The sequence below is a fragment of the Oryzias latipes genome, chromosome 22 (assembly GCF_002234675.1).
Source record: "Oryzias latipes chromosome 22, ASM223467v1".
NCBI classification, from domain to species: Eukaryota; Metazoa; Chordata; class Actinopteri; order Beloniformes; family Adrianichthyidae; genus Oryzias; species Oryzias latipes.
In genome coordinates, this window is record NC_019880.2 from 13363351 (window position 1) to 13390393 (window position 27043).

The 27043-nt window shown below is 39.6% G+C and overlaps 1 protein-coding gene across 3 annotated transcripts; it reads left to right on the forward strand.

The window, feature by feature from the left end:
* The first annotated feature begins 4881 nt into the window (after positions 1-4881).
* On the forward strand, positions 4882-25650 carry gpatch2l (G-patch domain containing 2 like). Of its 3 annotated transcripts, XM_020713400.1 has the most exons (11): positions 4882-4989; positions 6700-7375; positions 11795-11856; positions 12474-12632; positions 13226-13299; positions 13395-13459; positions 13540-13579; positions 13660-13748; positions 19364-19446; positions 22523-22614; positions 24919-25028. In XM_020713400.1, the coding sequence occupies exons 2-10, from the start codon at positions 6714-6716 to the stop codon at positions 22594-22596; spliced, it is 1308 nt and encodes a 435-aa protein (XP_020569059.1). In that variant the 5' UTR covers positions 4882-4989; positions 6700-6713; the 3' UTR covers positions 22597-22614; positions 24919-25028. The 3 variants fall into 3 exon arrangements, with proteins under 3 accessions (XP_020569059.1, XP_004082629.2, XP_020569058.1); XM_004082581.3 differs by lacking the exon at positions 22523-22614 and having other exon boundaries at positions 4883-4989; positions 24919-25650; XM_020713399.2 differs by lacking the exon at positions 22523-22614 and having other exon boundaries at positions 4911-4989; positions 6710-7375; positions 24919-25650.
* The last annotated feature ends 1393 nt before the right edge of the window (positions 25651-27043 follow it).

Genomic DNA, 27043 nt, shown 5'->3' on the forward strand with positions numbered 1-27043 from the left:
CCAACATGGAACTTTTACAAAATTATTATGTTCTTGGTGAACCATCATCCTTTTTCTCCTTTACTATCTAATATAAAAATTTAAACGTTTTTTTTTTTTAAACTATACATGTAAAATGCAGTTATGTACTTTAAGATCTTTGCCTCTATCTTATTCTAAAACTAAACCACTTACAGTAGATACAACTTTTAACTATCATTTTGGTCAATTATCTGACATGTTAAAAAAACAAAAATGAAGAAACATGATTAAATAAAACAAACAAACCAGACACTGGCAAATAAACTTTGCAAAAAATTGAACCAACTCATTTAAAAACAAAGCATTATTGAAAAGATTTCCTAAATGACCATAACAGAAATTGTACTCACAATGGGATTAGCTGGTTGTGTTATACAAGTTAAGAATGATGATTTGCAAACTAACATTACCAACAACTTCCAGCAGATGACAAACAGAACAGCAACTCTGATTTAAACAAACAACAACTTTTGAATCTGTTCTCCACCTTGGCCATCAGAGCAGTGACGCGTCATTTAAAAAAAACGCCAGAATTATAGATGGAAGCTTTGAAAGAAGCCGCTTCTGCTTTCTGAAGGGGGAGAGGAGAAGAATGACACAAACAAAGAAAAAAAGAAACTCATTTTTTACTGTATAAAAGTTTTGCAAGGTCGTTTGGAGAGTGGTGTTAACACAACACCTGCATACAGATTTGTTTCCTTGTTCTACAAGTCACAGAGACCCTAGTCTTTAAGTGATCATTATTACCATACAAATAGACAGATCTATTTAACAACCCTCTTTTTATCGCATAACACTCATTCTTTAGTGTTGCTCCATGAAAGGCACTGAAATGTGCCTCTCCCTCTTCTTGCTCTCTCCATTTTTTTCTTTTTTTTCTTGGGAAATCGTCTCCGGGTTGATAAAGGCTCCGAGCAATAGAAGAAGCAAGGCTGACATCTTCTTAAGAGATGATAGGAGAGCCAAATCAAATAGGATGGAGCAGTCACTCTTTTCACAGATAGGTAGCTCATTTCTGGTGGCTGAGAGTTTGCATCCCTAGTGGCGCTCTGCTTGGGAAAGATAGCCCACTCGGACTCCATTCATTATTTCATTCGCCGCCACCTCTTTTCACATCATAGCTACCCCCCCCCCCCCATCCCTTTAATGAGTTGCCTATTTTTCTCAAGTGTTGATGGGAATCTTGGTATTTAGATCTGCAGACAAAATGTTTAATCGCAAACGCTTTCCATTTGTGAAGAAGAGGCAAAAATCAATTATTTCTATTAGACAATGCTGATTGGAAATGAATGGAAGTGGCGAAATTTTGAAACAAAAGCTCCACGGAGACAAAGATAAGTGTCTGTCTGCTTCCCCAGAGGTACGATATGTGGTTTGGCTTAACAAACAGTCTCCAAACATTTACCATTAAATCCACATGGATGCTGATACAAACACCAGCAAAGAACTAATGATAACAGTTTTATTAATTGAGTAATTGTAGAAGTAAAAATAGTGTTATCACAGACAAACAGCATTGAACTTCTTGCGCACACTTATTTTTTTACATAATGGCTGCATTTGGGGTGTACTTTTATCATATAATTTAATCTAAATAATGCTACGGTTTAGTCTGTTTTTCTTTTATTCATAACTTGCAGGAACTTTTTCCATACGTAAATTGTTTTAGGAAAACCTCAAATCTATATCCCGTTCAGCCCGAAACTTTGTGACAGACTTTTCCTATCAAAGCCCTCACATCCTCTTTGAGCCCCTTTTAAAATTATTTATAAAAATTAACGTCTCTTACATAAGGCTTTTTGAAAGGAAGAATTACACGACAGATAAACCACTTTATCGACTGTGAAAGAACAGACAATGTACACTGAGAAATTGGAAAGATGGCAGAAACAATGAATATTAAGTGCCAAAGAATTTAAAGCTGCTGACTAAATTGAAAGACTATATCCTGAGGGGGAAGGGTTCCAAATTGCTAATTACTGCTTCTGAAAGGGGGCTGTTTCTGATATGTTTGCTTTTGAAAAGCTTACACTTAATGAAACAGTGTCTCTTCTCTGTTTTATACATATATATTCCCACTCTCCAATTTTCCGAGCTCTCTCTGGACTTTTCTCCCCCGACCAGAACAATGGCAGACCCAGGAGCCCGACTTCCCCACAGGCCCATGGAGAACAGGCCGGGGGCTGAGCACTGAGGGAGCCACTCAGCTTCCTGAAATATGGAGGCGACAGATAAGGGGGCTGCGACACAGAGAGGCCCTCTCCCTTGAGCCAAAGGGGAAATTTGCAGTTATTAAGAAAAGATGAGAGCGATTAAATCGCTTTTGTACTCATTTTCTCAGTTTTTTTTTTCTTTTTGGTCTGTCTTCATCTGATAGATGAAAGAAGTAGTAAATTACTTTTCTGCTTTATTCAGTTCAAGCTCTGAGAACCAATTCTTCATTACAGACAACTGTCATAACTCTTAAACACATTATCCCCCTATTGTTTTAAAATGTGTGAAGCCAGATGAATCACACAAATCTGTAATTGCCACCTAACATGGATTCTGCATACTAAATTATTTTGGCTTTTTAGCTTTTACCTGTGGAAAATATTACTGTCTTGTACTCTCTTGTCAGTAATGGACACAGTTTTTATAAAGCCTTGAACCCCTAAGTTACATCTCTAAAGTTAAAGCTCACTTGTGGGAACTTCTGATATTGATCATAGCTGCCTCTAAAGCTCAAGCTGCCTGAGAGAGACAGCAGTGAAAACAGACAGCATCACAGACCACCACATTCGAAGCATCGCAGTGACAAACCAGTCAGTCAGAAGGTAGTGGTGGGGCATCGGAGGTCATATCAGTTGAGTCATGTTTTCTTTCACATTAAGAAAACTGACAAATACACATCTATTGATTTCCTGGTAAACTGATGATGAGGTGATGGAAAGCTGGCAGAGGCAGTAGTTTGCCTTTGGGCTAAGTTCTGCCTGGAAACCTTTGTACTCTGCATTCATGAGGACAATGTTTTCACAAGCACCACCTACAGCGCTGTACATTTATAATATATAAGTATTACACAAGAAAGTGCTGCAATTTGTCTTAGCTAATCATTTCTTTCATGAGAAGAAAAAAGCTGTCCAGGTCTACACTGAACGTGCAGGAGCTGAGTGTACAAAGCTGTGAAGGGGTTCTCATAACTTTTTTTTCCAAGATTACTAAATGTAGTCACATTGATGCATTTTAGAGGTCTGATTAAGAAGTCTGCAATAGATTTTAGCCTTGACTTTCACTAGGTTATGCTCATTTTGTTTATTTTAATGCCAATTGTAATCATAATATTGGTTCAATATTTAACATAATGTTTTGCTGCAATACTGTTTTGTATTTTCTTGCAGAACGCATGGTTTCCATAACAAGCCATTCAGATCATGTATTTATTAACACACTTTCTGCAAAAGTTCAGCGTTTGTCTTTCTGATCTGTTTGATAAAGTTTTCAGCAGATAATAAGCTTTTATTTTGTTTAGAGTTAAGCATCTAAATTTATTTTTGGAAACATTGCAAAACTTGAATCATAAAACTTAACTAAGTCTTGAGATGCCTGCAGGTCTAAAATTGTTTTTTTCTTTTGTTTTCTCCTTGGATCAGTGATTCCAAACAGTTTATAAATATATACATTTTAGGGGGTTGTAGGCACATTGCAGATGGTATAAATAATCCTGTCCATATTAGGATTTTTGTCATATTTCTGTTGTCTTTTTTTTATTATTACTTTATAAGTTTTCAATGTTAGGCTTAACACTGAAAATGAACAAACAATGTAAGCAGCCTAATCATTCGAGACTGGATATTCAGCAAATAAACGGGCTTAAAGATGGAGGGCAAATTGGAAAAAACTGGATGTTCAGAGGAGACAAAATTAAAAGAATCAGTATACTACCAGATCACCTTTGGCTCCCATATTCTCCAAGAAATGTATTTTTGAAGCTTTAGCCAGAAGAAAAAGACCAACACAGAACACTGAACAGGTACTTTACATTTATTTTGCAATTCAAATAGTTCGTTTAACCCTTGTGCTATCTTAGATGACCCCACCCTTACTTTGACGTGTAATTCCTACCATGACAAAGGTGGATAAAGGTGGAAAGATTTCATGTAATCCATGGACAACAGTGAAGATCACAAATCATTGAAGAAAAAAGGTTCAGCGCACTGTCTAGTGGGTCTACATGACCCAACTCCCAATGGCAAAGTGCCTAGGATAGCACAAGGGATATTTGTATATTTTTCAGATAACTTGGTTTGATCCAAAAGAATTGTCAACACATGAGTGAATTGTGACAAATATCGCTCATGAGGTGCATAAGACAAAAAGATTGGAAATCTGCCTCATTCTGAGGTAGTAAAGCTTTTAGCATTATTTTTATTGTCATTTTGTCCATCATTGTTTAAGTTTCATTGTCCCTTGAAACCTACAATCTCAAGCTGCATTTAGTGTTTCTGAATATCTGTAGCAGCCTATATAATGTTACAATCGTTTTAATGATCTTACTCTCCTTAAATAAAAGAAGCTAAAAGTAAGATATGAAAATAGTAAGAGGGCAAAACATGGTGAAAAAAAACAACAAAAAGGATTTCCCATATAAAAACCTGGAAGCTTTAATTCACACCAATAAACGTATAAAATAAAAGAAAAACATATTGTGTTCTGACAAAAAAAACAAGAAGAAAGAAAACTACTTGGTAAATTTATTTTAAAAAAACGTGAAGACATTAGTTTCAGAAAGATTTAACAATTTTTTTGTAAAATAACAGCAACAAATCATTTTCTTGTCAGCTTGAGGCTTCCTGTCTGCACGCGCTGTCTGCTGTCGCAGCTGTACGTCACGGTGACGTAGAATCTGCTGATTGGCTGTAGTGCAGGGCGGAAGTGCGTGTACGCCCCACCAGAGGGCTGACAACAAAACAACACGAGCAGAGACAGGTGAGTATCACAATACCGTGAACTCCTTTTATTGCTCGCGGTTCGTTGTCGGAGCGGCTGCGTGAGCTGTATGCGTGAGACCGGTCGGCGGGCGAACAAACGGCTAGCTTTGCTGACATTGAGGGCGTAGAGCAGTGAGGTGTCCTTGTTGCTGATGTCATGTGTGTGAGCTGTTATGTAACAGACAGCAGCAGTGAGGGACCATCACCATGCAGATAGATACTACAACCTGCTGCTGTGCTGTTGTTTTTGCTGCAGTCATGCCGCACAGATTCCCAGCAGTTTTTCTTAGCTAATTAGAAAGACAACGCGATGGTTTCGCTTTTCCTGATGATAAACAAACGTTCTCAAGGACAACAGCAGTGATCATTGCTCATCCGTGCTAGTAGTAAACCTGTCATTACAAATATGTCTTATGTCTTTTCACGTTTACATTCTTCTTTTAAATTTTAACACAAGTAAACATACTAGAGAAAATAAGATAATCTATAATTTATAGCCATGTTGGTTTGCTTAGCTTAGCATTTTAGATTAGGACAAATACTTGTCGTTTATATTCATTTTCTGCTAAGAAAGCTGCTTTAAATGACAGCAGATGAGATCATCATACCATCAAAAGAATGGAGAAACATAATACAGACAGGAGCTGCTATGTTGGCTTAGCTCTCGGGCTGCATACGAGAAAAACTCACTATGTGCGATATTTGTGATCATTATGAATGATGACGATATCAGAATCATTTATTGACATTATAATAGCAAATTGCAATGGAATTTTGATCAGCTCTGGGAAATATAGGGATACAGAAGGCATCAATGTGCAAAGATACACGTGATGCATGAGCAGTTAGCAAAACAAAAAACATTTTTTTTTAATTTAACCTTTATTTAACCAGGTAAGCCATTAAGAACATGTTCTAATTTACAATAAAGACAACTAATACATTGTTTCCATTTCACTGTAATGGTTTTATTTAAATGAAAGTCAACATATCTTAAATTGAACTTCAAATGACCTCTCGTCTTCACATGAGGCAGGAATCTAACATTAAAGGGCTGCTTTTCATTGGTGAAATATTTAAAAAGCTCTGTTTGATTCACCTGCTATGAGATTGTATTCACATGTATATAAACACTAAAGGTAACCATTTATCCCATAAACTGGGATAACTGATGATGTAAATATATGTAGTCCAAGAAATGTCTTTTTTATCTCCTGTTGTAAATAATATTTGATTAAAACTTCTAGCTTTTCCCACAATAACATAATTTACATGTTTTTCTTAAATTCATTTGTCTCTCATGTTACCAAGAATATAATTATTAACGATATATACAATTAGCTAACCCTATATTATCGGTTCTTTGTGCTGACTGTTTTAATTGAAAAGTGTCAACACAAATGTGTTTAGAAATCCCATTTGCTGTCAAAATGAACGGATGTGTAAAAAGCATGGGAATAATAAATGTCATTTTTGTATAAGTACAAGCTACTTTACTTTTGAGGACCTTGTCTTTTATAGAGTGTTAGTTTGTCTTTTCATACAAAATGATTTTGCTCTAGGCTCTTCAGCATTTGCTTCCTTTTTGAAAATATTATGTTTTTTCATAAAAGACAACATAGACACCATATCTAATCCAGACAACAATGTTACAGTTTATGCTAATTTGGCGGTCACTGCAGATTTTAACCGTCTTTTGCTGTGTCAGTCATTTCCAGCACTATGATGGATGAGCTGGTGCAGGACCTGGTGTCAGCTCTGGAACAGGCCTCAGAGCCGAATAAGCTGGGGGAGCTGTGGGAGGAAATGGTCCTGAGTCCACTGCAGCATCGGCGACAGATCCGACGCCGCAGGGGACGCAAGAAATTTCACGAATCCTCCCTTTATCCATTGTTTGCCAGAAGATGCTGGATTGACGCCTCGGAATCCAGTTTAGATGAAGCTAAAGACTTCAGGGAGAACTCGTCCTTCACTTTTCCTGCATCGGTGGCCAACTGCAGTGACTCTGACGACATGTCTGCTACCAACCACTGGTCATCACTTGTGGGGGGCTCAGTTAGGACGAGGCAGCCCTCTTGGCCAGAGTCTGACTCCTTCACCGAGAATAATCCAGGACGGCCACTCAGGAGGCGGAGGAAGGTGAAGCGTATGACTTCCGGGGTGACCTACAGGCTGCAGCAGAAGCTAACAGTGTCAGAGGTGGATCGCAAACAGAGGCACAGACCGCCTAAGGTACACCGTCTCTCGGGATCCAAGCGAAGATCTGGTGGCTGGATGAAGAACGAGAGACAGAGTGAAGGAGGCAGACTGCTGGGGAAGAAGTGCTGGAAAAGGAAGATGACGAAGGAGCACAGAGACGCTGCTGATGAGAACATGTCTGAAGGGTAATCTAAAATCCTTCTGGTCCTTTATGAAACATTTCCATATTTATCACTTCAAATGAATTCACATTTGTGAAACACTTTTAGCAGAAATGAGCATGTTTAAATTCAATATAATCCTTTGAACAGTTTCTTTCTAAAATTAAAATGATATCTTTTTCTATTTTAGACAGTAGCAAAGAAACAATAGAACCCTTGGTATTATTTGTATTGAAAATCCTTATTATTAGTATTCAGAAGGCCTTCAAACTAGTTCAAAAGGGGAATATCCCGATGAAGTCCCTTCTGTAGTCTTGAGCTCATATTCAAAAGTTAATAATCATCTTTGTGTCCTCTATCCTTGCGTCTGAAAGGATCACCAGGGAGCCACCTTTGATAGTTTGGCCTCCGGGCATCTCATCGCTCATTATTTCCTTTTGAAAAATATGGTCACAAATAAATACGTGACTTGGAGTGGTATTGATTTGTTTGGAGTAAATTCCAATCTTTGTTGGGGTAATTAAAGCTGTGATCCCTGGTGGTGTCGAAGTGCGTAGTCTCGCATAGATTTAACCCAGAAAGCCAAAATTGAATCTCAAACTTTTAAAAGAAAACATCACATCATCGTAAAGCATGAAAGGTTTTATTTAAACAAATTATAAGCCAGTAATGACCAGTTTTTTTTTTTTCAAATATGCAGTTACACTGTATATGAAGTATAGAAAAAGACAAATACTCTATATACAGTCGGTCAGTCACATCTTAACATTTTGGTTTTTTTAGCTTTGACCACCTAGTTTAAAGGATTTCCACTGCTTAGCCCATTATCTGGTAATCACATAAAACACAGGGGAAAAAACACTTAAAGAAAGCCATAATGGGACAGAGAAACCTTTACATCTTCTGGTTTAATTTGTGCTGACCTCTCCAGCCTCTAAACGGCACTTGTTTTCTTACTTTATGGAAAAATCAATAGCCGTTCTGACAGAAAACAGCTCCGGAGAAGAAATAAATGGGAGCGCCATGGCACGCTGTCAATCATTTCTTACTTACCCAACGCCAACACTCTTGATTGCTGCTTAGTAGACTGCCACTCTGTACTGAGGGCAGAACAATCTGGGGGTTAAGCCTTGTGGAGGGAAGGGATGTGAACAAATGTCAGCGGTGATGAGGGGTCCACAGTGGTACAACAGCAGTATTTTTACTCAAAGAGTGAATGGTCCATTAGATGTCAGACACAGACGCCGCGTTTCGGAATCACTTTTTTGGTCTTTGCTCATTCCGTGAACCTTTTTCATTTGGAGTTTGAAAACTGTGCCCCCTCCTCAAGGTCACTCCCCTTATGTTCGCTCTGCGCGGAGCGTTGCCTTCAGCCACCCAAGTGCAAGGAGAGCAGATGCTGGAGCTCCAGTTGGGTTTCACATCCTTGATTAGACCTGGCTCAGCCTGCTGGCGCCGAGGCCACCTGGCACCCAGGCTGGCCCGTCGAGCAGGCCTCACCTGTGGGTAGTGGTCGCCCCGTGCCCGGCCTCTGTCTCCAGCTGTTTGCTGTTTCTGTTGACTTCTTAGGGGGAAACAAAAAATCCACTCCAAGCTCCTTCAGCTGTATCTTGCTGTAGTCTGGATTTGGAGAAGTTTTTTGGAAGGCACTGGAGCTTTTGTTGAAGTTAATTTTCATAAATCTCTGAGACAAATCCAATTACTGCAGCTCAGGGAGGGTGGGATAACCTTATAATCAGGCACCCATGGAAGAGGGCATGGATTTGGGTTGGGGCGGCTTGTTTGAAGAGCCCACAGATCCATTGTTATCAGCACTTTGCCCCCCTCCAACTCTCCTCTTCTTTATTCCTCTGCAGAATGAGCCAAGGCTCAATAAATGGCGGCTTGCCTGTAATCTCTCTGCAAACTGATCTGCCTCTCCCAGGAGCTGAGGATTATATCCTAATGATTAGTGCTCATTTGGATACTGTGTTTTGCTTCACCCTTTTAGCTCCTATGGAGACATAAAGACCATGCATGGAGTTTGGTTCATCCCTAAACACTGTCATTTTTGCCCTTGCCTTTGTTTCCCTCCAAAAACCAATCATGCATTTTTCATACACGAGTCATCCTGACTGGTTGCATCAACAAGAGACAAAACCAACCATACTTGCTGACTTTTGTTATCAAATTAGCGTCAAGTCAACCTAGCATGCATTTCTTTTGAAGCCGCGGTACCTTGAGTAAGCCAGGTATTCAAACCTTGACTACAGTCAAAACCTTTTGCGATGACACCACAGCATCACATGGAGATAAAGTATACCAGAACAGCTGCTGCCATGACTCAACTTTCAAATGAATGCTGTGGGTGATAAAAATGTCCCCTGTAGCTTATCTTAGTTCTAAATTAAAACAGAAAAATAACGCAACTTCACATCCGCCTTGAAAATTCTATTTGGTAGAGGTGATTAGATATGCTTCCATGTGCAAAAAGTCTTTAAGAGGATGTTCTCTCATGCAAAGCAGATATAAGAGTTTTTTTTAAAATGCATATAGGTCAAGGTCTCCAAACATGCAACAAAAAAAGTTGAAAGTTTATCAATAAATTCATTACAGACCATTTCTGCAGCAAAAAAGATTAAAATAATATCTTTTTGTCTTTAAGCTATTGAGGTCGTCTTTTTTCAGTTACTGGGTGTTCTAAGTGGACTGCAAAAGCTGCAATGCTGTATTCAGCAAAATCTGCACGCTTTTATTCTATTCTATCGCAATTACAGTAAGGCATTTACAGCATTAAGATCTGTGCAAAATGTACTTTCTGCTAAGAGTGACTGATAGGCCAGGACAGTCCAAGATGCTAGTTTTTACATGAATAGGTTGCAGTTTAAGAAAGAAATTATCTTTGATCCCACGAAAAATAAGAATATCAATTGTATTTATCAATTATTAGGTGGTGTTTAGTATAAACAGTCTCATACCTGTCAAACCCTGGTTTAAGGGATTTCACTTCACTTTTTTAATGTGGATTAAATAACAAATTATTGTTAATTTGTCTGATTTCTCTGCACACATTCTATCTAATTAGCTGCAAAAGCATTTTTTATACTGCTCATCTGAAATGAACAGCTTGTTAGTTTGTGATCTAGCTTGTGTCCTCTGCTGGTAGTGGAGAGCGTGCGTCCCACATTAGATCTCATATGTCCAGAGATGGGTTATTTCAGAGTGATCTAGAGAATCAGTCTTAGGAGACAGAATTTAGGGGGTTGGATGGGGGTGGCAGGACAGTTCGGGTCTGCGAGGTTAAGCCAGACGTCTTCCAGATTCCCCAGAGTGGCCTGCTTCCCTCTCACATCTGCTTCTTGTGGTTGTTCAGGGAGATGATGGAGGACCATCTGGCCAGGGGTTGCACATGGACGTTTGCCTGATCCTGCCATTACTTGGAGGCTTGTGCAATATGGCAAAGCACTGGATCAGCGTCTATCTGACCCTCCAGCCTTTTCCCTTTAAGCAAGGTCAGGGATGATAAACAGGAAGCGGATTAAAATGCATTTAAGACAAATGAGCTTTCTTTCGTCTGTATGGTGATTGGTCTCGTTTGAAAGGAAATATGCTGACTTTCACATCAACAAATCCTCTAACCTTTTGTGAATTATTTTTGGACCAAACAGTGGTTTTAAATGATTTCAAAACGTCAGAATAATATGTAAAGATTATGAGTCTGACAGCTCTTGTTTATATGCCACCCTTAAATTCTTCAAAGGTCCCGCTCTCCAGCGGCTGAGGTGTGAGAAAGACAGTGAAACCTGCAGCCAGATGAGCGGCAGGGGCACAGAGAGCACGGAGGGAATGGATTAGGGCTTCGCCTGAGGGCGTGTGTGTGCGAGGGGGGGCAGCCGCCGAGCATTAGAGGCAGTCCGGACAGCAGATGTCGTCCGGTTGTTGTGTGGAAGCGGTGGCATGTCTGTGGGTCGGTGTGTGTGAGGGGCACACCCAGAGGGAGGGGCAGGCAGGGGAATGTGTTTCTCTGCTGCTGTCATCCTTCACAACGCAAGCCAGATTAGATTGGAGCTGACAGCGGAGGATATTCAATTAGATTGTTCATGTCACTCAGTGGCTTCGATCAGAGTCTCTCCTGATGCCTTTGTGTTTGCCGTCGCAACAAGGGAAAAAAAAAAAAACGCAGCACACTCTGTCTTTTTGTGTCATTTCCATTTACGCTGACCTCCAGCTCCCATCTTCTTCATTATTTTATTATTGAATGCTACATGTTAAATATTGACATTACAGGGGCATGTAAATGTTTGATTTACATTGTTCACTTTTCAGATGTTCTAACATTGTCTGACCTCAAGAGCCCATCAGCTTTGAGATGACAAATCAAAGCAGAGTTCTTCATCGTCGAATGTCATTGATAATTAAGAAGCGGGTCACTTAGAAAGGGTCTGGGTTTTTTTTGGTTTGCAGGGAAACCAGCAGTACCTGCAGCAGTGACCCAGGCCTGTTCACCAATGATGAAGGAAGACAAGGTAAAATGCTCTACAGTCGATTAGATTTGGACCATTCGCAGCTCACAGGAAAAACCTTTCCTTCCATGTAGTGGAAGATGACACATTGTCAAGTTGGACAGTGCTCTGATCAGCCAGGGGAATGCTGAGTCGAAGGAGGGATGCTTGGCTTCAGTGGGCTGGTTGCCGGGCACCCAGGCGACTCTAATAAGACGTTGTCATGTCGTGGTAATGAGCGCTGAAGCCTTTGGTAATCTCATTAGCCATGGTGGGCCCAGGCGCACTCTGATTTAACAGTTGTCACTACACCTTGACTGTGAGAGGCATGGTTCCTGTGTGTGCTCCGCTGACTGACAGGTCGAAAAGGCTTTTCACAGTCTGGGGAGGAAACTGTGTCTGGAGGAAAACATCTTCTGCACAATAAAATCCCAACTGTTAAAATTTCACACACCGTTAATGAATGAGCTTGCTATTTATTTAAAAGTCACGATTTGTGTTGATTGAATACATCTAAATAGCACTTAGTGAATTTAATTTTAAAGATAAGCAATTTAGCTTGAGTGTTACACCAGGAGTACTGGAGCTATAGCAAGGAGCATGCTACCCATAACACCCTAATACTGCATTCATATTTGCAGGTGATGATGAGCAGAGCGACTGGTTCTTCGAAGGGGACTGTGGAGTTGGGACGGGGGTTGCTGGCTTGTTGCCCAACTGGGACTCTGACAACCAGCTCTCCCTGGAGGAAAGACATGCTTCTCCAAAATTCCTGCAGGCTTCAAGGCTCTCTGACAGAGGTTTCACAGGCTGTCCTTTCCTTAATGCAAAATATTAATCAATATACTTAGGGTCATGTGATTGCAGAAGTTAATTTAGAGTGGCAAAAAATGCTCTGACACAAATATATATTTGTTGTTAGTGGGAAATCAACTAAGACATTTTTCAGACTATAGAATAAGTATTTTATGAATTGAAACCATCTACAGGACTACAATATTGAACCAAACAATATTGATGGTTCTGGAATTTTGTTTTTTTTCTCAATCTTTCCGTTTTATTATGTCCAATGCAGTTTAGGGTAAAGAGTAGACCATCTGAATTGATGGATTTTATTTTCAATCCAAAAATGTTGATTCTGATTTTTAGACTTCTGAGAATTTACAGTTTGGGGTATTTTTGTGTGTGGGATGAGCTTCAGCAAATTACAGCACAAGTTTATGGGAAAGTATACTTTGATATGACAGCACAAGTCTGACTAATATTTAGCCCCTAAATGTCTGTGTATGCCATTCATGAATATGCTTTTAGGGGAAAGATAGTCTCAATACCCAGATTTGGACTTTTATAGGTTTGGTAAAACATCTTAGTAAGTTGTTTTGTACCTTTTCAGGGTATCATTCTCGTGTCAAACCTAGTTCATCGGCTTGCTGTATCAGGAGGGACCGGAGGCGGCATCCCAGGAAGGTTTGAGAATGCTTAAGTTTTCTTTAGTGTTACTCCAAGTGCTGCCCAAAAATTAAATGTTTTCCTTTTGTTTTTATGTATTGTCCTTGAAACAGGATAACAACATGCCAGTATTTGTAGAAAGACTGAGACACTTCTCCCAAGATCCTTTGCAGCGAGAGTAAGTACTCGAAGGCTGTTTCTTGACAAAGCTTTCCAAAATCCATTTGTTTCCTTAAAAACTTGATTTTCTCTTTCTAGCTTTTGGCTGCCTTCCGTTGGAAAACGAGGACGAAGCCAGGTATTCATCTAAAGCACTCCTTCTTAATTCTCATTAATAAGTGATAAAATCTAAATAGTGCTTAAACCTTTCATTTGCAGTTGAAGCCTTTCTGCCCCATACCAGTGTGTCCTGTAGACGTGATGTCAGAGGGCCCTCATCTCAGATGTTCTTCTGTCTTCAGAAACAGGTACATGAAGCGACATGTTAGTTAAACCAAGTAGCTTCTTAGCGGTTTATTAGAGACAGTCTTCAGCCATGTCTGTCCAAACAGGTTAGACAGAAGGTCAGGAGGAAGGTCAAGGACAGGAGCTCTCTGGGCCCACCAGAGCTCAATATTTCAAAGATCTGCTCTGAAAAGTTCTTTTAAGCCAGTGATGTCAAACGCAAATAAACATTAAGCTCATTTTTTTTCAAAAATTGCATGAATAAATGACTGTTCTGGTTAATTGTTTATTAAGAAGTTGAAAATAGCCTTTTGTATAAGTTCAACCTGAAATTAAGAAAGCCTGCAAAACCATAACAACATTAAACATAAATTGGGTAATTTGTAGTGATCAGGCCAAACTTTCACCTGCTTTAATCCAATAGGACTTCACGCCAAATCAAATTAGTTTTTGTTCCCTTGTTTATTGTGGGAATCACGTTCTAAAAATAACCCGCAATAGGTGACATGCATAGATGCTTTAAAGGGCCTTTATCGTGCTTTTCTTAAACCTTTCAGGCTAGACTATATCCATCTATATGATAATATATTACCTTTGGCACAGTAAAGAACAATTTTTTAATGAAATATTGGTTATTTCCTACCAGGAAGTAACACACTCTATCCCTGAGGCACCGCATTTTGCTCCTTGTGGGTGCCGCCCATTTCATGACGTCATCCTTGAGCCGGCCTCTGCAGCATTTCTGCGTTTCATGCACGAAAGCGAACAACATCTGAACTTTTGCATTGATTTACATATTGTGCATATAAAAATAAACGGGTTGTGCCGGCAGCTCTAACGCCATTTGGAAGGGGCTGTTCCTCACTTTCATGTGTATAATTGCAATAACCCGCTCGTTTTCGTGGGTTGGGAGGGGTTGGCGTTTAGAGTGAGGGTTTTTAGATGACTACTCAGAAATGTGTGAATGGATCAAAATATTACCTTTGGGGTTGTTTTTTTGTGAGGAATTAACATTATGATACACTTCAAAGCTCAAAAAGTTGATTTTTAATGATATAAGCCCTTTAAGGATATGATAACCCCTCACTATACACTAAATACACAAACATTTTCACACGTGTCTCTGTTGTTTTAACTCTCAAAGCTCAAACTGTAACAGAAAAAGTAAGTCCAAAATCATAGAATGGAACCAAAGATCCACTTGCTATTGAAGAATCATGTAAAAGTGGGAACCTGAACGCATTCTGTACAGGAGCTGTGGCACGGAGGAGTTTGATTAACATCATCAACAGCCATTCCAGACGTGAAACCGTTTAACAGTGCTGTTATAAGATAAAAAATCAAAAAAAGCATGCAAAATTAAACTGAAAAATATGCGCAAGACTGCAAAAAATGAACTGCAATATAGTGAAGAAACACTGTATATGCATCAACACTGATGAGGCTGCTTGGATAAAGGGCAAAAAGAAGACAATAAATGCCAATGCCATGACTCCGCTTCAGGACATGTGCAGGAAGTCGATGCTTTGGACGGATCAAATTAGTAAATTCCCTAAATGTATTTGAGCGAAAATCTTGGCTAGCTGAATAATAAATGTACATAGATCGACAGGTTCATAGTTTGTGTTTGGAAGAAACTTAATTTGATTTAATTTTTTGATTTAATTAATTTGAAATAATACCCTACTCTTTGCATTTTCATGAAATATTGTTGATGTTTGAGCTCATTGAGCTTTAATGAACTGAAGTTAAAGCCACTATTCAAATTTTTTTTTAACTCTGTTAGTTTTCAAGGACAGGGCCTTCAAAAAACTTTATTTGTTTCAGATTTAAATCCCCACAATTGTGGGAATGCACGGGAACATGAAAAAAAAAATCTAGAAGATATTTGTCAAAGCAGCGCACTGCTCTCAGTCATCCCAGGAACCTCTGGATCTACATGGGGCTTGTTAAAAAAACAGAGCGGCCCTTTTGGCCTCAAGACTGTGGGATTCCTCATTGTGTTGTTCCTACTTTGCCTATTTATGGTGCATTCTTAATTTAGTTTCACACAGACTCCCTCTCAGGAACTCTCTCTTGGGTAATTTTCACAGCACTCCAGCATTTCTTGATGATGGGCAAAAACACAACTGCTACGAAAAGCCCCCCGACTTCTTAGGGCTTTCTTTTCTAAACTGGCCCTTTCTTCTCTACCTGAAAGGTTCCTTCAGATTCCAGTTTAAGGCATTGTGAATACTAATTTCTTCTATTAAAAAGCCCTCATATCCCTGCCATGCTCTCATTTGAATAACTGACTCGGGGGAGATCTCTTAATTCCTTTATAGTGGGATTCAAGACCCTTCACTTCAAAAAGTATAAATCATACTCCCAAATGAATGAGGGAGAGAGAGAGGGGGGGTTGATGAGAGAGCTTCTGATGTGTTCCGTTGGACGCCACGAGCTGAATCTATCTCCCCGAGCTGTTCAAATCCAATCTCCAGTGAGCTGGCTGCTTTGTCCTCACGACCCAGCACAGCACTCATGCACTCTCCTGGTTCATCCAAGTTCAGCTGCATACAAACAAACGATTGTTCCTTGAAAGAAATTATAAAGGAAAATCTTCACCTACAAAATTGAAAATATTCATTTTGACTTGTTTTTAATTTCATTGTTATTTCGAGGTAGCTTAATATTTTCCTCAAACATTTTTTTAAAAGAAAAAACTAATTAAAAAAGTAGATTAAGGCCTTATGTAATCTCCCTTTCAATGTATAGATTGTTTCTTGACTGTCCAGTTTTCTCCAATAGTATAAGAATACAAATAAACTAGATTGAGTCCCAAGTACAAAATGCCTCAAATAGGAAGACAGTTTCCTTTTACTTTAAGGACAGCATTTTGACACTAGGTTAAGGTTAAAATTTAGAACAAAGTAACAAATTTTATGTTCCTCCTTGCTTTTTATTATTATTATTTTTACCAGCCCTCAAAACTGCACAGTAAATATGGTAATTGTCTTTTGTGTTGGAGATTTCCGTCTTGATTGGCCTTGTTAGGTCTACATGAGCCATGTTAACCATGTTCCAACAAGTGTTTTTGTTTGGTGGTTCCACATATTTATTCACTTTCAGAAAAGTTTTTGTGAAATCTTATCCTGCCATGTTAGTTTTGGTGAGTAAGTTAAAAAATTGGCCATAAAAAGCTGTAAATCAGCTGTTTGGACACTAGTGGGTCACATGATCTCCAGTTTTATCCATCTTTATTTACCGTCAGTGTGTGTGACCCAAACATACTGATAACAATATGGAAAAACAAAGCAGCAACTAGGGAAGAACAGAAAAAATACTAGAGAAATAACATTTTGCCGCATAAGACAATAGAATTATTAGTAGCTGCTAGCTGTGAAATATTAGAACAGTTCAACCTGCTGTTTTTGTCAACCGTCTCTTCCTCTGATTATTAACTTTCTCCGTGTGTGTATCTGTGAATCCGGATGCAGTTTAGACCAAGTTCTTTTTATTTATTTTTTTGCTTTAAATTTTCATCTGTACCAGGACGAGAGATGATGACTTTTTTTTGTATCAATATTTTTTAATTCCCTTGTACCTGAGACTTGCTGTATTTGGCTGAAAAATGCTCGGGGGCCGAGAGGCGCGTTAAAATGCATAACTATCTCCCACCTGAGCCGGGCAGCGGCAGCTTTTATCTATTGACTTATTTATTTCTAAATGACACTCGCGCTGTGAGATAAATCATAGTCTAACGCCACTCTATACCCAGTTTTCATTTTAATTGTAAGATCACAGTGTCAGCAGTTAGTATATTGGTGTGAGTGGCCTATTGATTATTGATTTGGAGCTATTGATTATGTCCCCTGGAGACCCTAATCCTTTTTGATTCATTTGAATACCTCTATTAATCTTGAGATCCTCCTCACACCTGAAGCACCATGTATCCTAATGAAAATAGATGGCCACTTTGTAAGTGCAAATTTTCACTCTTCTTCTTTTTTTGATTTATTTTTGTTTAATTGAGGTATTTGGTTTTGGACGTAGGCACCAAAATTACAATTGACCTAGTGTCAGTGCTGCTTTGCACTGCACCCAAAGGGACTTGGTTGCATTTAAAAGTGTCTCATTTGACCTGAAAAATCCATCCTGGATGCTTTTTTTTTTCTCTTTGTGTCCTTGTGTCTTTGATAAAATTTACTTGGTGACAATCTTCACTCCTTCTTGCTCGATTCTTTCTTTGTGCATCGCCTCAAAGTCAAGCTTTGATTTCTTAACAAACTTTCAGTGAGTTTGGGCGCAAACATCTGTCAAGCTGTGAAAGCTGGAGAAGTAACAGATGTTAACGAACGACGATGCATATTTTTATTTTTTTTTTGTCTACTCTGCATTCTTATAAGAAGCCCTTCACTTCCTGCTCTGGTTAATGAGCCAGCTGATAGTATTCTGGTGTTTGATTAGCATTGTGCTGTGTGCCTCAGTGGGCTTCATGGATGCTCTGTAACACTGAAAGGTTCTCCTTCAAGAGACCAGACACCCCTGTACGTCATATTCCTAAAGCATAGGGAAAAATGGTGGGATGGACCTCCCTGCAGTAAGAGAAAATGCGTTTGGTTATAGCTGTTAATACCACAGGTGTGTGTCCTGAAATAATGCCATGTTTAAATGTGGATCGATTTGGAATTAAAAAGTTAGTTTGCAGAGATTTACTGTGGGGAGTTTAATGTCTGAGCTCTTTATCAGGGGAGCAAATGGCTGGTTATGTGCTGTTCGACAGAGGTACAATTGAGGGATCGATAGACGCATGATTTACTAACTGGAGTACAGGTAATCAATAAGTATAAAGGTAAATGAAATATGCATTACTGGGATTTTATTAGAGAAGGGTAGCAGGGAGAAAATAACGGTCAGGCCATTTATTTTTATATCTATTGATTATACAACATAGGGACTTTGCTCAAAGTGTGCCCTGAACAGCTCTCAACACCCAGCGCCCGCATACCTGCCATGTAATTTATGGGCACTGAGGTCATGGAACACACTTCCAGTTAAAGAGCTGGCCTGGCGGGGGCTCATTGTAGCATGTGTCTGTCAGGGCTGGGAGCTTATGCAGCTCACCATCAGAGAAGGAAGGTTTCTCTGGACACTCCTTTGCTATTTAACACTCATTCATTCACTTTAAAGACAAATGATGGATTTCAACCATGTTTAAATGAAACATAGCCCTTTAGCTATCTAAGAGGAGTCGTAACACAATGTTTGACCATCAAGTCTTCTATTCACCCACTTGCACCTGCACCTCCTCTGATTCACAGCGTACAGACAGCGCTGATTACATCCGTCCCTTCCATGTCCATGTGACAGGCCAGACCTTGACCCAAACTTTACATCTCATAAGTCTGGGCCATTCAGCCTGTGGTGGGGGCTCTTTCTATTTCAGGCCTGCGAACAAGTGACAAACATGAAGGATAGAGCAGGTGTCATTTGTTTATGTAAACTCTGCAATGGATAAAGCTCACCTTTTCTTTATACTCGAGTCGTTTTTGTTGAGAAGTGTAAAAACTTTTGTTTGTTAGTCCTCCTTAACTGTTAGAAATTGTCATTATTATGTCGTAGGAAATGTTTTTATAACTCTTCATCTTTGTCCATTTAGGTCAACTGGTGTTGCTCCAGGATTTCTGCACACGATAGACACCCAGAGGAGGAGGGAGACAGATGCTGGGTGCATCTCATCAGGTAACAGCGTTTACACATTCACAAATCCACAAATCCACACAAAGCTTCAGGGATGTTTATATATTTAACTGTACAAGTCCGACATTTTCTGCAGATCTCACAAAAAGTTTCTCGAATTGACCATTTTCACAAATTTTTAAACAAGTTGACATGGAATTCAGTGCTGGACCTAATTCTGTGGGTTTACATTTTCTATTGTTGTACCTTTTGACAGTAAAAAAAGTCACAAATGGACATACTGTTACTTTTTTTCTTAGCTTTGATGTTTTATCTTTATTCTTTCTTGTTAAGATTGTTTTCCAAAAAAGCAGTCAAAGCAAACTGTTGGTTTCAGGGCTGGATGTAAAAAAAAAGGAAGAGTGGAAAATGACCCCTCAAACCAGAGCTGTTGCCGGCAATAGAAAATAACACGTCCTTCACACTACCATAAGTCTTCAACCGTTTATGCAATTAATGTAATTCCAACTGAATCTGAAGCGGAGAAAAGCATCTTCACTACCGTAAAGCATTTTAGCACATTTCACTTTTCATTGCATCAATATCCGTTGGTTTTCATAAAGTGTTACATATCAGTGGAAAGCTGCTTTTCTCATCTTTAGATTCTGTTGGAATTACGTTCATTGCATAAACAGTTGAAGAGTTACAGTAATTTGAAGAACGTCAACACTGGAGCTACAGCTTCTGTGTTAAAACGTTTATTAGGATTTATTTTTAATGATTGAGTCTTTATACGGTTCGACAATTTTGAAAGAATTTGTATTAAACCTTGGTTTCCGACTTATTTAACTAAATTATAATGTTAGGATATTATGAATAATTTGTAAAACGTGTCAGGTTTAAGTATTCATTTAGTTTAGCAAACTTTTCATTGAATGCAATGACCTTTAAACTCCCCTTTGGAAGAAAAAATATTTTATCCTAAAGTGAATTAAACTTATATTCTGAGAAAGATATCATAGCAAGGACTTAACACAGATCATCACTGAAGGTCCTGATAAAGTTATCTGGCATCATTTTTAACATCCAGACTCAGTGTTTTGGTGCTTTTAAGCTTTGTTCACTAAATGTTACGTCACAGCAACCTCGAACAAAAGAAAACTGCAAAGCTGATGGTGGAATTTCTCTGTCTTTTGGAAGATGTGCTCTCTAAAACTGGGACTGTAAAAATTAGCTTTTTATTGACAAAGTTATCGTTGAAATATTATGCTACAAGGTAAAGTTTAGCCCTAAAGTTGTGCTGCTATACTTGAAACCTTCCTGTGTGAAGAAGAAGACACCAGAAGACAGCAAGTATGTGTGTTAAACTAGCGTAGCTGCCTTTTTCCATTAGACAGATGGCTCTGGGCCTTATGTCTTCACCAGATTGAAATCTGAATTGGTTTGTCCACTTCTTCTTCTCCGTCCCCTCTCTGTGCGCGGCTGCTGCATCCGCTGCTTGTCATTTAAATAACAAATGCTGGTAGTTCCCTGATTTAGTGAGGGCTGCGAGCCTCTGATGTATATTAATACTGCTGCACACTGTTCTGTACCGGGGTCCATCATTCATTTGGATAAAAGAGGTGGAATTTGAAAACAGCCAATGCTTTACTTGGATACAGATTGCATCCATTTATTGCACTGAGTGATGGAGCAGCCGGTAACTCTGTCCTTCACCTTTCCAGCCCTGAACCGCTTCCCATAAAAGTAAAGAAAGGATTCACCTCCTGGCCCCTAAGGAGCCCTCATATTCAACATAAGTAACAAGGGGCAGCCCTCGGTTTGTTGGCGGCTACAGGAGCAGTGCAGTGTTCAGCACAATGGAATACATGTATATTCCCTCCACAAATTTGTGATATTTGCATTACAGTTTAGATTAATTCAAAGGTACTGTGGATTATTTGGTACATATAATCTGGTGGATGTTTTAAAAAGAGAGCTTTTCATTTGCACGGACTCGTTTTCTTTTCTTTTTTTTTTCTTCTTGCTTCTGGAGTCTGGTGCCCCCTGTCCACCATGATTTATCATGCAGCCCATGTCATCCAATGTCGGTTTCTGCAGCTGCAACTGCTCTGTATAAATCTTTACTTTGGCAGCCCGCTGCACCATGTCTCTCCTCGGTAATCTCACTACCGCCAGGCGACGCGTATTCACTCTGACGAGCTCTCACACTCCTCCTGTAAGGATTCTGCTTGCCTGCCATTCTGACAGAAAGGTGCACGGGGCCAAAATCAGATTCTGTGATTTACTGAGTGGAGTGGTTTCCTGGTAGACATCTTGTTTGCATGGAAAGATTGTTCTTTGCATTCAGCAGAAAGAGCAGCATGTTGCTTTTAGTGAACACGACAGCTGAGTCTCTGAGTTAGCCGGAGGAAGTGGATTGTTGTATGCGTTAGTGGTTGATTTGAAACTCTGTAATCAGGAGTGAAAATGGTCCACGGCCTCTGGGGCTCTATGGGGAATTACTGAGACGGTACCCAGCTGTTGCTTTGTCTTCTTTCTTTACCCTCTTAGCACCTTCCCAGCAGTGCTGAAGCATGTTGTGAAAAGAAAAGGAAAAAGAAACAGCACAACTTATCAGGCCAGGTAGCTGTTTAGATTAGATGACCACTCCACTTCTCAGCCTTAAATTGACAATTTTACGCTTTTCTCCACACTATCAATCCAGAATTCCAACTCAGTCCAACAACTCTCTACTAAAAAGAACAAACCATGCTGGCCTCATGCTGTTTTATGTTTTTAAACATAATACATTTATAGATTGGAGGCATCTTTGTCAGTTTTTTCATGACTTTTTCTGAATTGCTTTAAAAAAAAAATGTAAATGTTGAAAATTATGAATTAAGAAGTATTTTTATTGCATTGACGAAGATCAAGTAGTTTAAAAGAGATTTTTAGGCGTTTGGCAGTGAATGACATAATCCGGAAAAACTTGAAGCTTAAGGTAAATCGTGTTGTCAGTGTAGTCTTTAATTCACCACATCAGGCCGTCTGTTATCTTCTGATGTTGTTTGGGTGCTTGGGTGGAGGCCTGCCCTACGGTTAGCCCACCTCGCTCTCCTCCTCCTTCTGTCTCCATGCATCTCCTTGCCTGAGCAAGACGGCTGCGTGACAGATCACCTGCGCCAGAGACCCGCCGTGTTCCTGCCCGGCGGTCCGGCCCCCTCTCATTAATGCCCAGGCTGGCGCGAGGTCCGTATGGCAGCACAAGACAAATAACGCTACCACTCAGCCATCACTTTTGCTGACAGAAATGCAGCCCACCGCACTATTTCGCCCTCTCCGTCTCAACTCCGCAACCTGCTCTTGTCCTTCAACTCCCCCTCCCATAGCTCCCCCATCCCCACCTGCACCTGCCTCTACGGTTTCACCAAACTTTCAGGGTGAGGTCCTGCTGTGGCTGGAGGCTGAGCTTAAGAGTGAAACCCACACAAGTTGGTTCCAACTGTTGCTCTGCCTTTATTTCCATTTCTGCCCTAATGACATGTTTTGATTCAGATGCCAAGGGACTCTCAAGTTAACCCAATCGCCATAAAGTCTGCTTTAAATAATCCATTTCTGCAGACTGAGAGAAACACAAAGGCTAATCATTAAAGAGCAATTCAGCCCTGTTCATTTAAGTGTGAGAATCAGCAGGCCCATTACTGTCAATGTGTAATTACCTGATTAATAAACAGGTGGAAGGAGGGGTGCTCCAGAAAGGCCTGAAATGATTGTTTTCAGAGAGCATCACATGAGAGCCGATTAAGACCGTAAGTTGGGTCCATTCAACGTCCCATTATCACCTACAATAAAAACATGTGCAGCAATTTCTGCACCGACGGAAAACCATTGCACCCTGATTCCTTTACAGACCTTGATTAAGTCCTACCAGAGTGCAGATGTTGCTGTAAAGCAATCGGTTTTTACTGTCTTTATATGTAGAAAGGTCAAAAATTGTACAAAATTATTGGTATGGTGTATTTTTGTGTCTATATCACAGATGAAATATCAGTCATTACTACCTGTCCCTATGATTTTTAATTTAAATTGACTGTCTTTAGGGGCGGAGCTACAGGGGGACAAGCGGGGGCAATTGCCCCCATAGCAAAGAGTCCCCTCCCCTCCTATTTTTGAGTCAATATTGGTATCATTATTAACAAAGATTAGGAAATCCTCAATAAGTATTTTTTAAGCATTAGAAATACCACATGCAGCTAAATGAACTGTTGTTTTGATAAAAGTAAGAATAATAAACAGTTTGAAATATGGCCTTCCACTCTGGTGTTCTCATGCCCCCCCCCCCCCCCCCCCCCCCAAAAAAAAAAAAAAAAAACAACAACAAAAGAAAATGACTGAATTGAATTATTTGGTGCTATGGGTGACATCACACTCACCCGTTCTAGTTCTCATGTTCTCACCAGCAGTAGTTTAAATAAAATAAGGGAAACCAAATTCTTTTTCTTTTTAGATACCTATTCCAGATATTTAAGGAAAATACTAATCTGCTGATTCTTTGTTTGTCTTGATGAACTTTATTGGTTCCGAATTTATTTATTTTACAAATAAATGCATTTTTTTCATAAGAAAATGCTTTCCTTTATTCATAAGTGGATCATAGAAACACGTATATAAAAATCTCTAGTGAAATTTTTCATTCAAATCAATGTTTCAATCATCATTCCTTTAAAAATCATTTTAATCATCAGTCTTGTTCTGATTATGCCCTGGATGTGAGTACCTGCAAAGCCTGTGCATGTTAATACGAAAAGAAATCTGCCTGTTGTTGCTTTTGTGCTCCTCAAGTATAAAAATCCCAGAATTTTCATCAAGTCCTTTGAATATTTTAACCTGAGTGTTTGGGTTGGATCTAAGCAACGGTTAGTCATCACCTCCTCAAGAAATATTAATCAATTATCCTGCCTGCCGGATCAGTTTGGGGAAGAAGTCATCTGGAAAGAGGCACGAGCAGACAGAAGTGGAATGAGCAAAAGCACATGCTAGTGAATGTTGTAATGCCTAATCCTTTGAGACAGGCCCAGAGCCACAATGTCACTTCAAGTTCCTGTGTCCTCTGCTGCGGGACTGCCTGCTAAACGTCTTGTGTGAGCAACGCTAACTTTTTCTATTTATCAAAGTGAAGTAAAAAGACAGGAGAACATGTCGTGGTGCCTCTGCCTTCTGTCCAATTTGGTTCTAATTTTCTTTAAAAAAAATTTGTAAGGACAAATAGGGGTGAGCAAGTTCATGGGAAAAAAGGAGTAAAGCACACACAACATTTAAAAATACAGGATTGTTTTCATCAACAAGCGTTTTTTTTAGATTTGTCTCACGTGTCTTATGTCTCATTAATATTTCACCTATTACACGGACATTACTTTAAAGTTTTACTTATGCATACCAAGAGCAGAAGGTGGATTTGAGTCTCAACTTAAATACTTTACACAAAATGTAATTTGTTGTTGTTTGTTTTGATTTCTCTGGGAAATAAAATGTTTTTCTTCTTCTCATCTGCAGCGTGCAACTTATTTCAGACGGATCGTGCAAGAGAAGAGGCAAAAGGAGGAGCAAGTAACACATCGACCTTAGAAGCTGGGAGGCTAGACACATCTCAGGTCTTCACTTCCCCTCAAATGGACAGCTCGTCTTTACACCTGGAGGACACCTGTATGAGGCCTGACATGTAAATTCTGCAGAAAAGAAGAAAAAAAATCTTCTATGCCAGAGAATGTAAAAAAGAAAAAAACTTATTACTGCACAAACTTTGAAAGAAAAGAAAAAATACAAAGCACATCATTAGTCTTCAAATCAGCATGTTTCTCCTAGATCAAGCCTGCCCAGGTAGTATATTAAGCATGACAAATGTTAATGCAATCAAGCCTTGTTAAGCACTTTGTCGTCTCGAGGAAGAAGGCAGCTTCAAGAGGCTCTTGCTTTGACTTCTCTGCTCCTCCTGTTTCTACAGGCTCCAGGCCACCTGCCACTACACAATTCAACAATTATGTCCACTCTAGTAGCACAGCACTTGTCAGCAGGAACCTCGGGTAAGCGGTCAGCAGAGGTTCAGTGTCGTCGGGGAGTCTGCTCTAGTTTACAACAATGGCTGTACGGCGGCTATCTCTGCGTCGCACGAACATCACGATGTTTAGATACCACATGCTGCTGTAGGGCTCAGAGAGCCGACCACCGGTGGTGAGCCATACAAAATACAGACTTTCTATTAGCATAGATAAAAAAAGCAAAAAAAAAGCTACAGTTGGTACAAAGCAGCTCATTAGCACAACATAGAGGGAGTGTAGTTGTGGTCTTCCGAGGGTCGCCTCTGTTCTCCTCAGGTTGCCTTCTGTATTCAGATTTTCCCCAAATGTATTTTAAGTTCAAGGCCAACTGGAAGTGTGTTTGAACAGGCTGTTTTCAGCAGGGCCGGATGGCTTGTTTTTGGAGTGCTGGAGAGAGTGGATGGTAGCCAGCAGAGAAGGAGCTGGAGAAAACAAGAGACGAAGGTCAGCCGCACTATTGTCCCCTACCCTTAGGGTATACAGTTCCCGGGTTCTCTTGCTATCCTGCAATAAAAGATCAATGGCAGCATACAGTGAAATCACACACAACAGTTTGAACAAATCTGGTTAGGAAGCAGCATTTTACAGAATAAATGTATTTGTGTAAAAATAGATAATTTAGATAATAATTATTGACGGGGTAAATTAAAAATGTAGACATAAATGGCATGCTTAAAAAATAACAGACAATAAAGAAATTACATTCCCACTCCGATTATCTTTTGATCTATTGTAAAAGCGTTTCCAGTGGTCTTTTGATCAAAATGAAACAAAAAGCTGTCATTTTCTAGGACATAGTTTCTGCAGAGCGGTAGTGAATCATTAGAAATTTGCCTCTGAATTGTGGCATTGTTGGAGCGGAGTAAACCTGCCTTCATTTCTCATCAACCCTTTGTTTACACGCTCTCCCACTAGCTTACGGCCCCTCACAACCCCAGCCTAACATTACAGGTGCAACTAAACGACTAGCAATATTGGGGATATTCAGCCGTACAGTTTTGAGCCAGATTCCAGCTAAGATGAAGGAAAAAACAAAGACTTACATGGATCTATTTGTCTGCAAGTGGATGCATCGGAATGGAGCAGAGCAGGGAGCTTGATGCCCGCCACTTGTAGTTGTTACGTAAAATAACAAAAAAAAAATGCTGTTTTATTCTTAACTTTCTTTATATATGTCCTCCATCATGGGAAAAAAGCTACAAAAAGATCTTAAAAATGACAAAAACACGATTTTCATTGGAGTGGGTCTATACGTTCCTTTTAAGGTGCCTCATAGCAGGTATTTTTAGACACTTTAAAGAGAAGAAGCACATTTAATAAAATGAGATTTACAAATTAATGTGAGCTATATGTCTGCTATAATTCACCTGAGAAAGCTTTATGTGATCACGTAGCTTTGAGGATGGCATTTATAAAGGCTGTGTGCGCACACTACTCTAAACGTATGCCTCGCACAAGACAGGCAGCTACACAAATCAGAGGTTGAGAGCCCCCCCCCCATTGTTACTGGACCACAAATGTACATTGATTAGGAAAAATCACACACACTAGGGTTCATTATACGGGAAGAAAAAAGTAGTTGA

Excerpts from the sequence above, each read along its gene's own strand:
- gpatch2l (XM_004082581.3), top strand. The coding sequence starts at position 6,714 with ATGATGGATGAGCTGGTGCAGGACCTGGTGTCAGCTCTGGAACAGGCC. Across the intron at positions 11,857-12,473 it reads CAATGATGAAGGAAGACAAG|GTGATGATGAGCAGAGCGAC; the intron begins GTAAAATGCTCT and ends TCATATTTGCAG. Across the intron at positions 19,447-24,918 it reads TGCTGGGTGCATCTCATCAG|CGTGCAACTTATTTCAGACG; the intron begins GTAACAGCGTTT and ends TCTCATCTGCAG.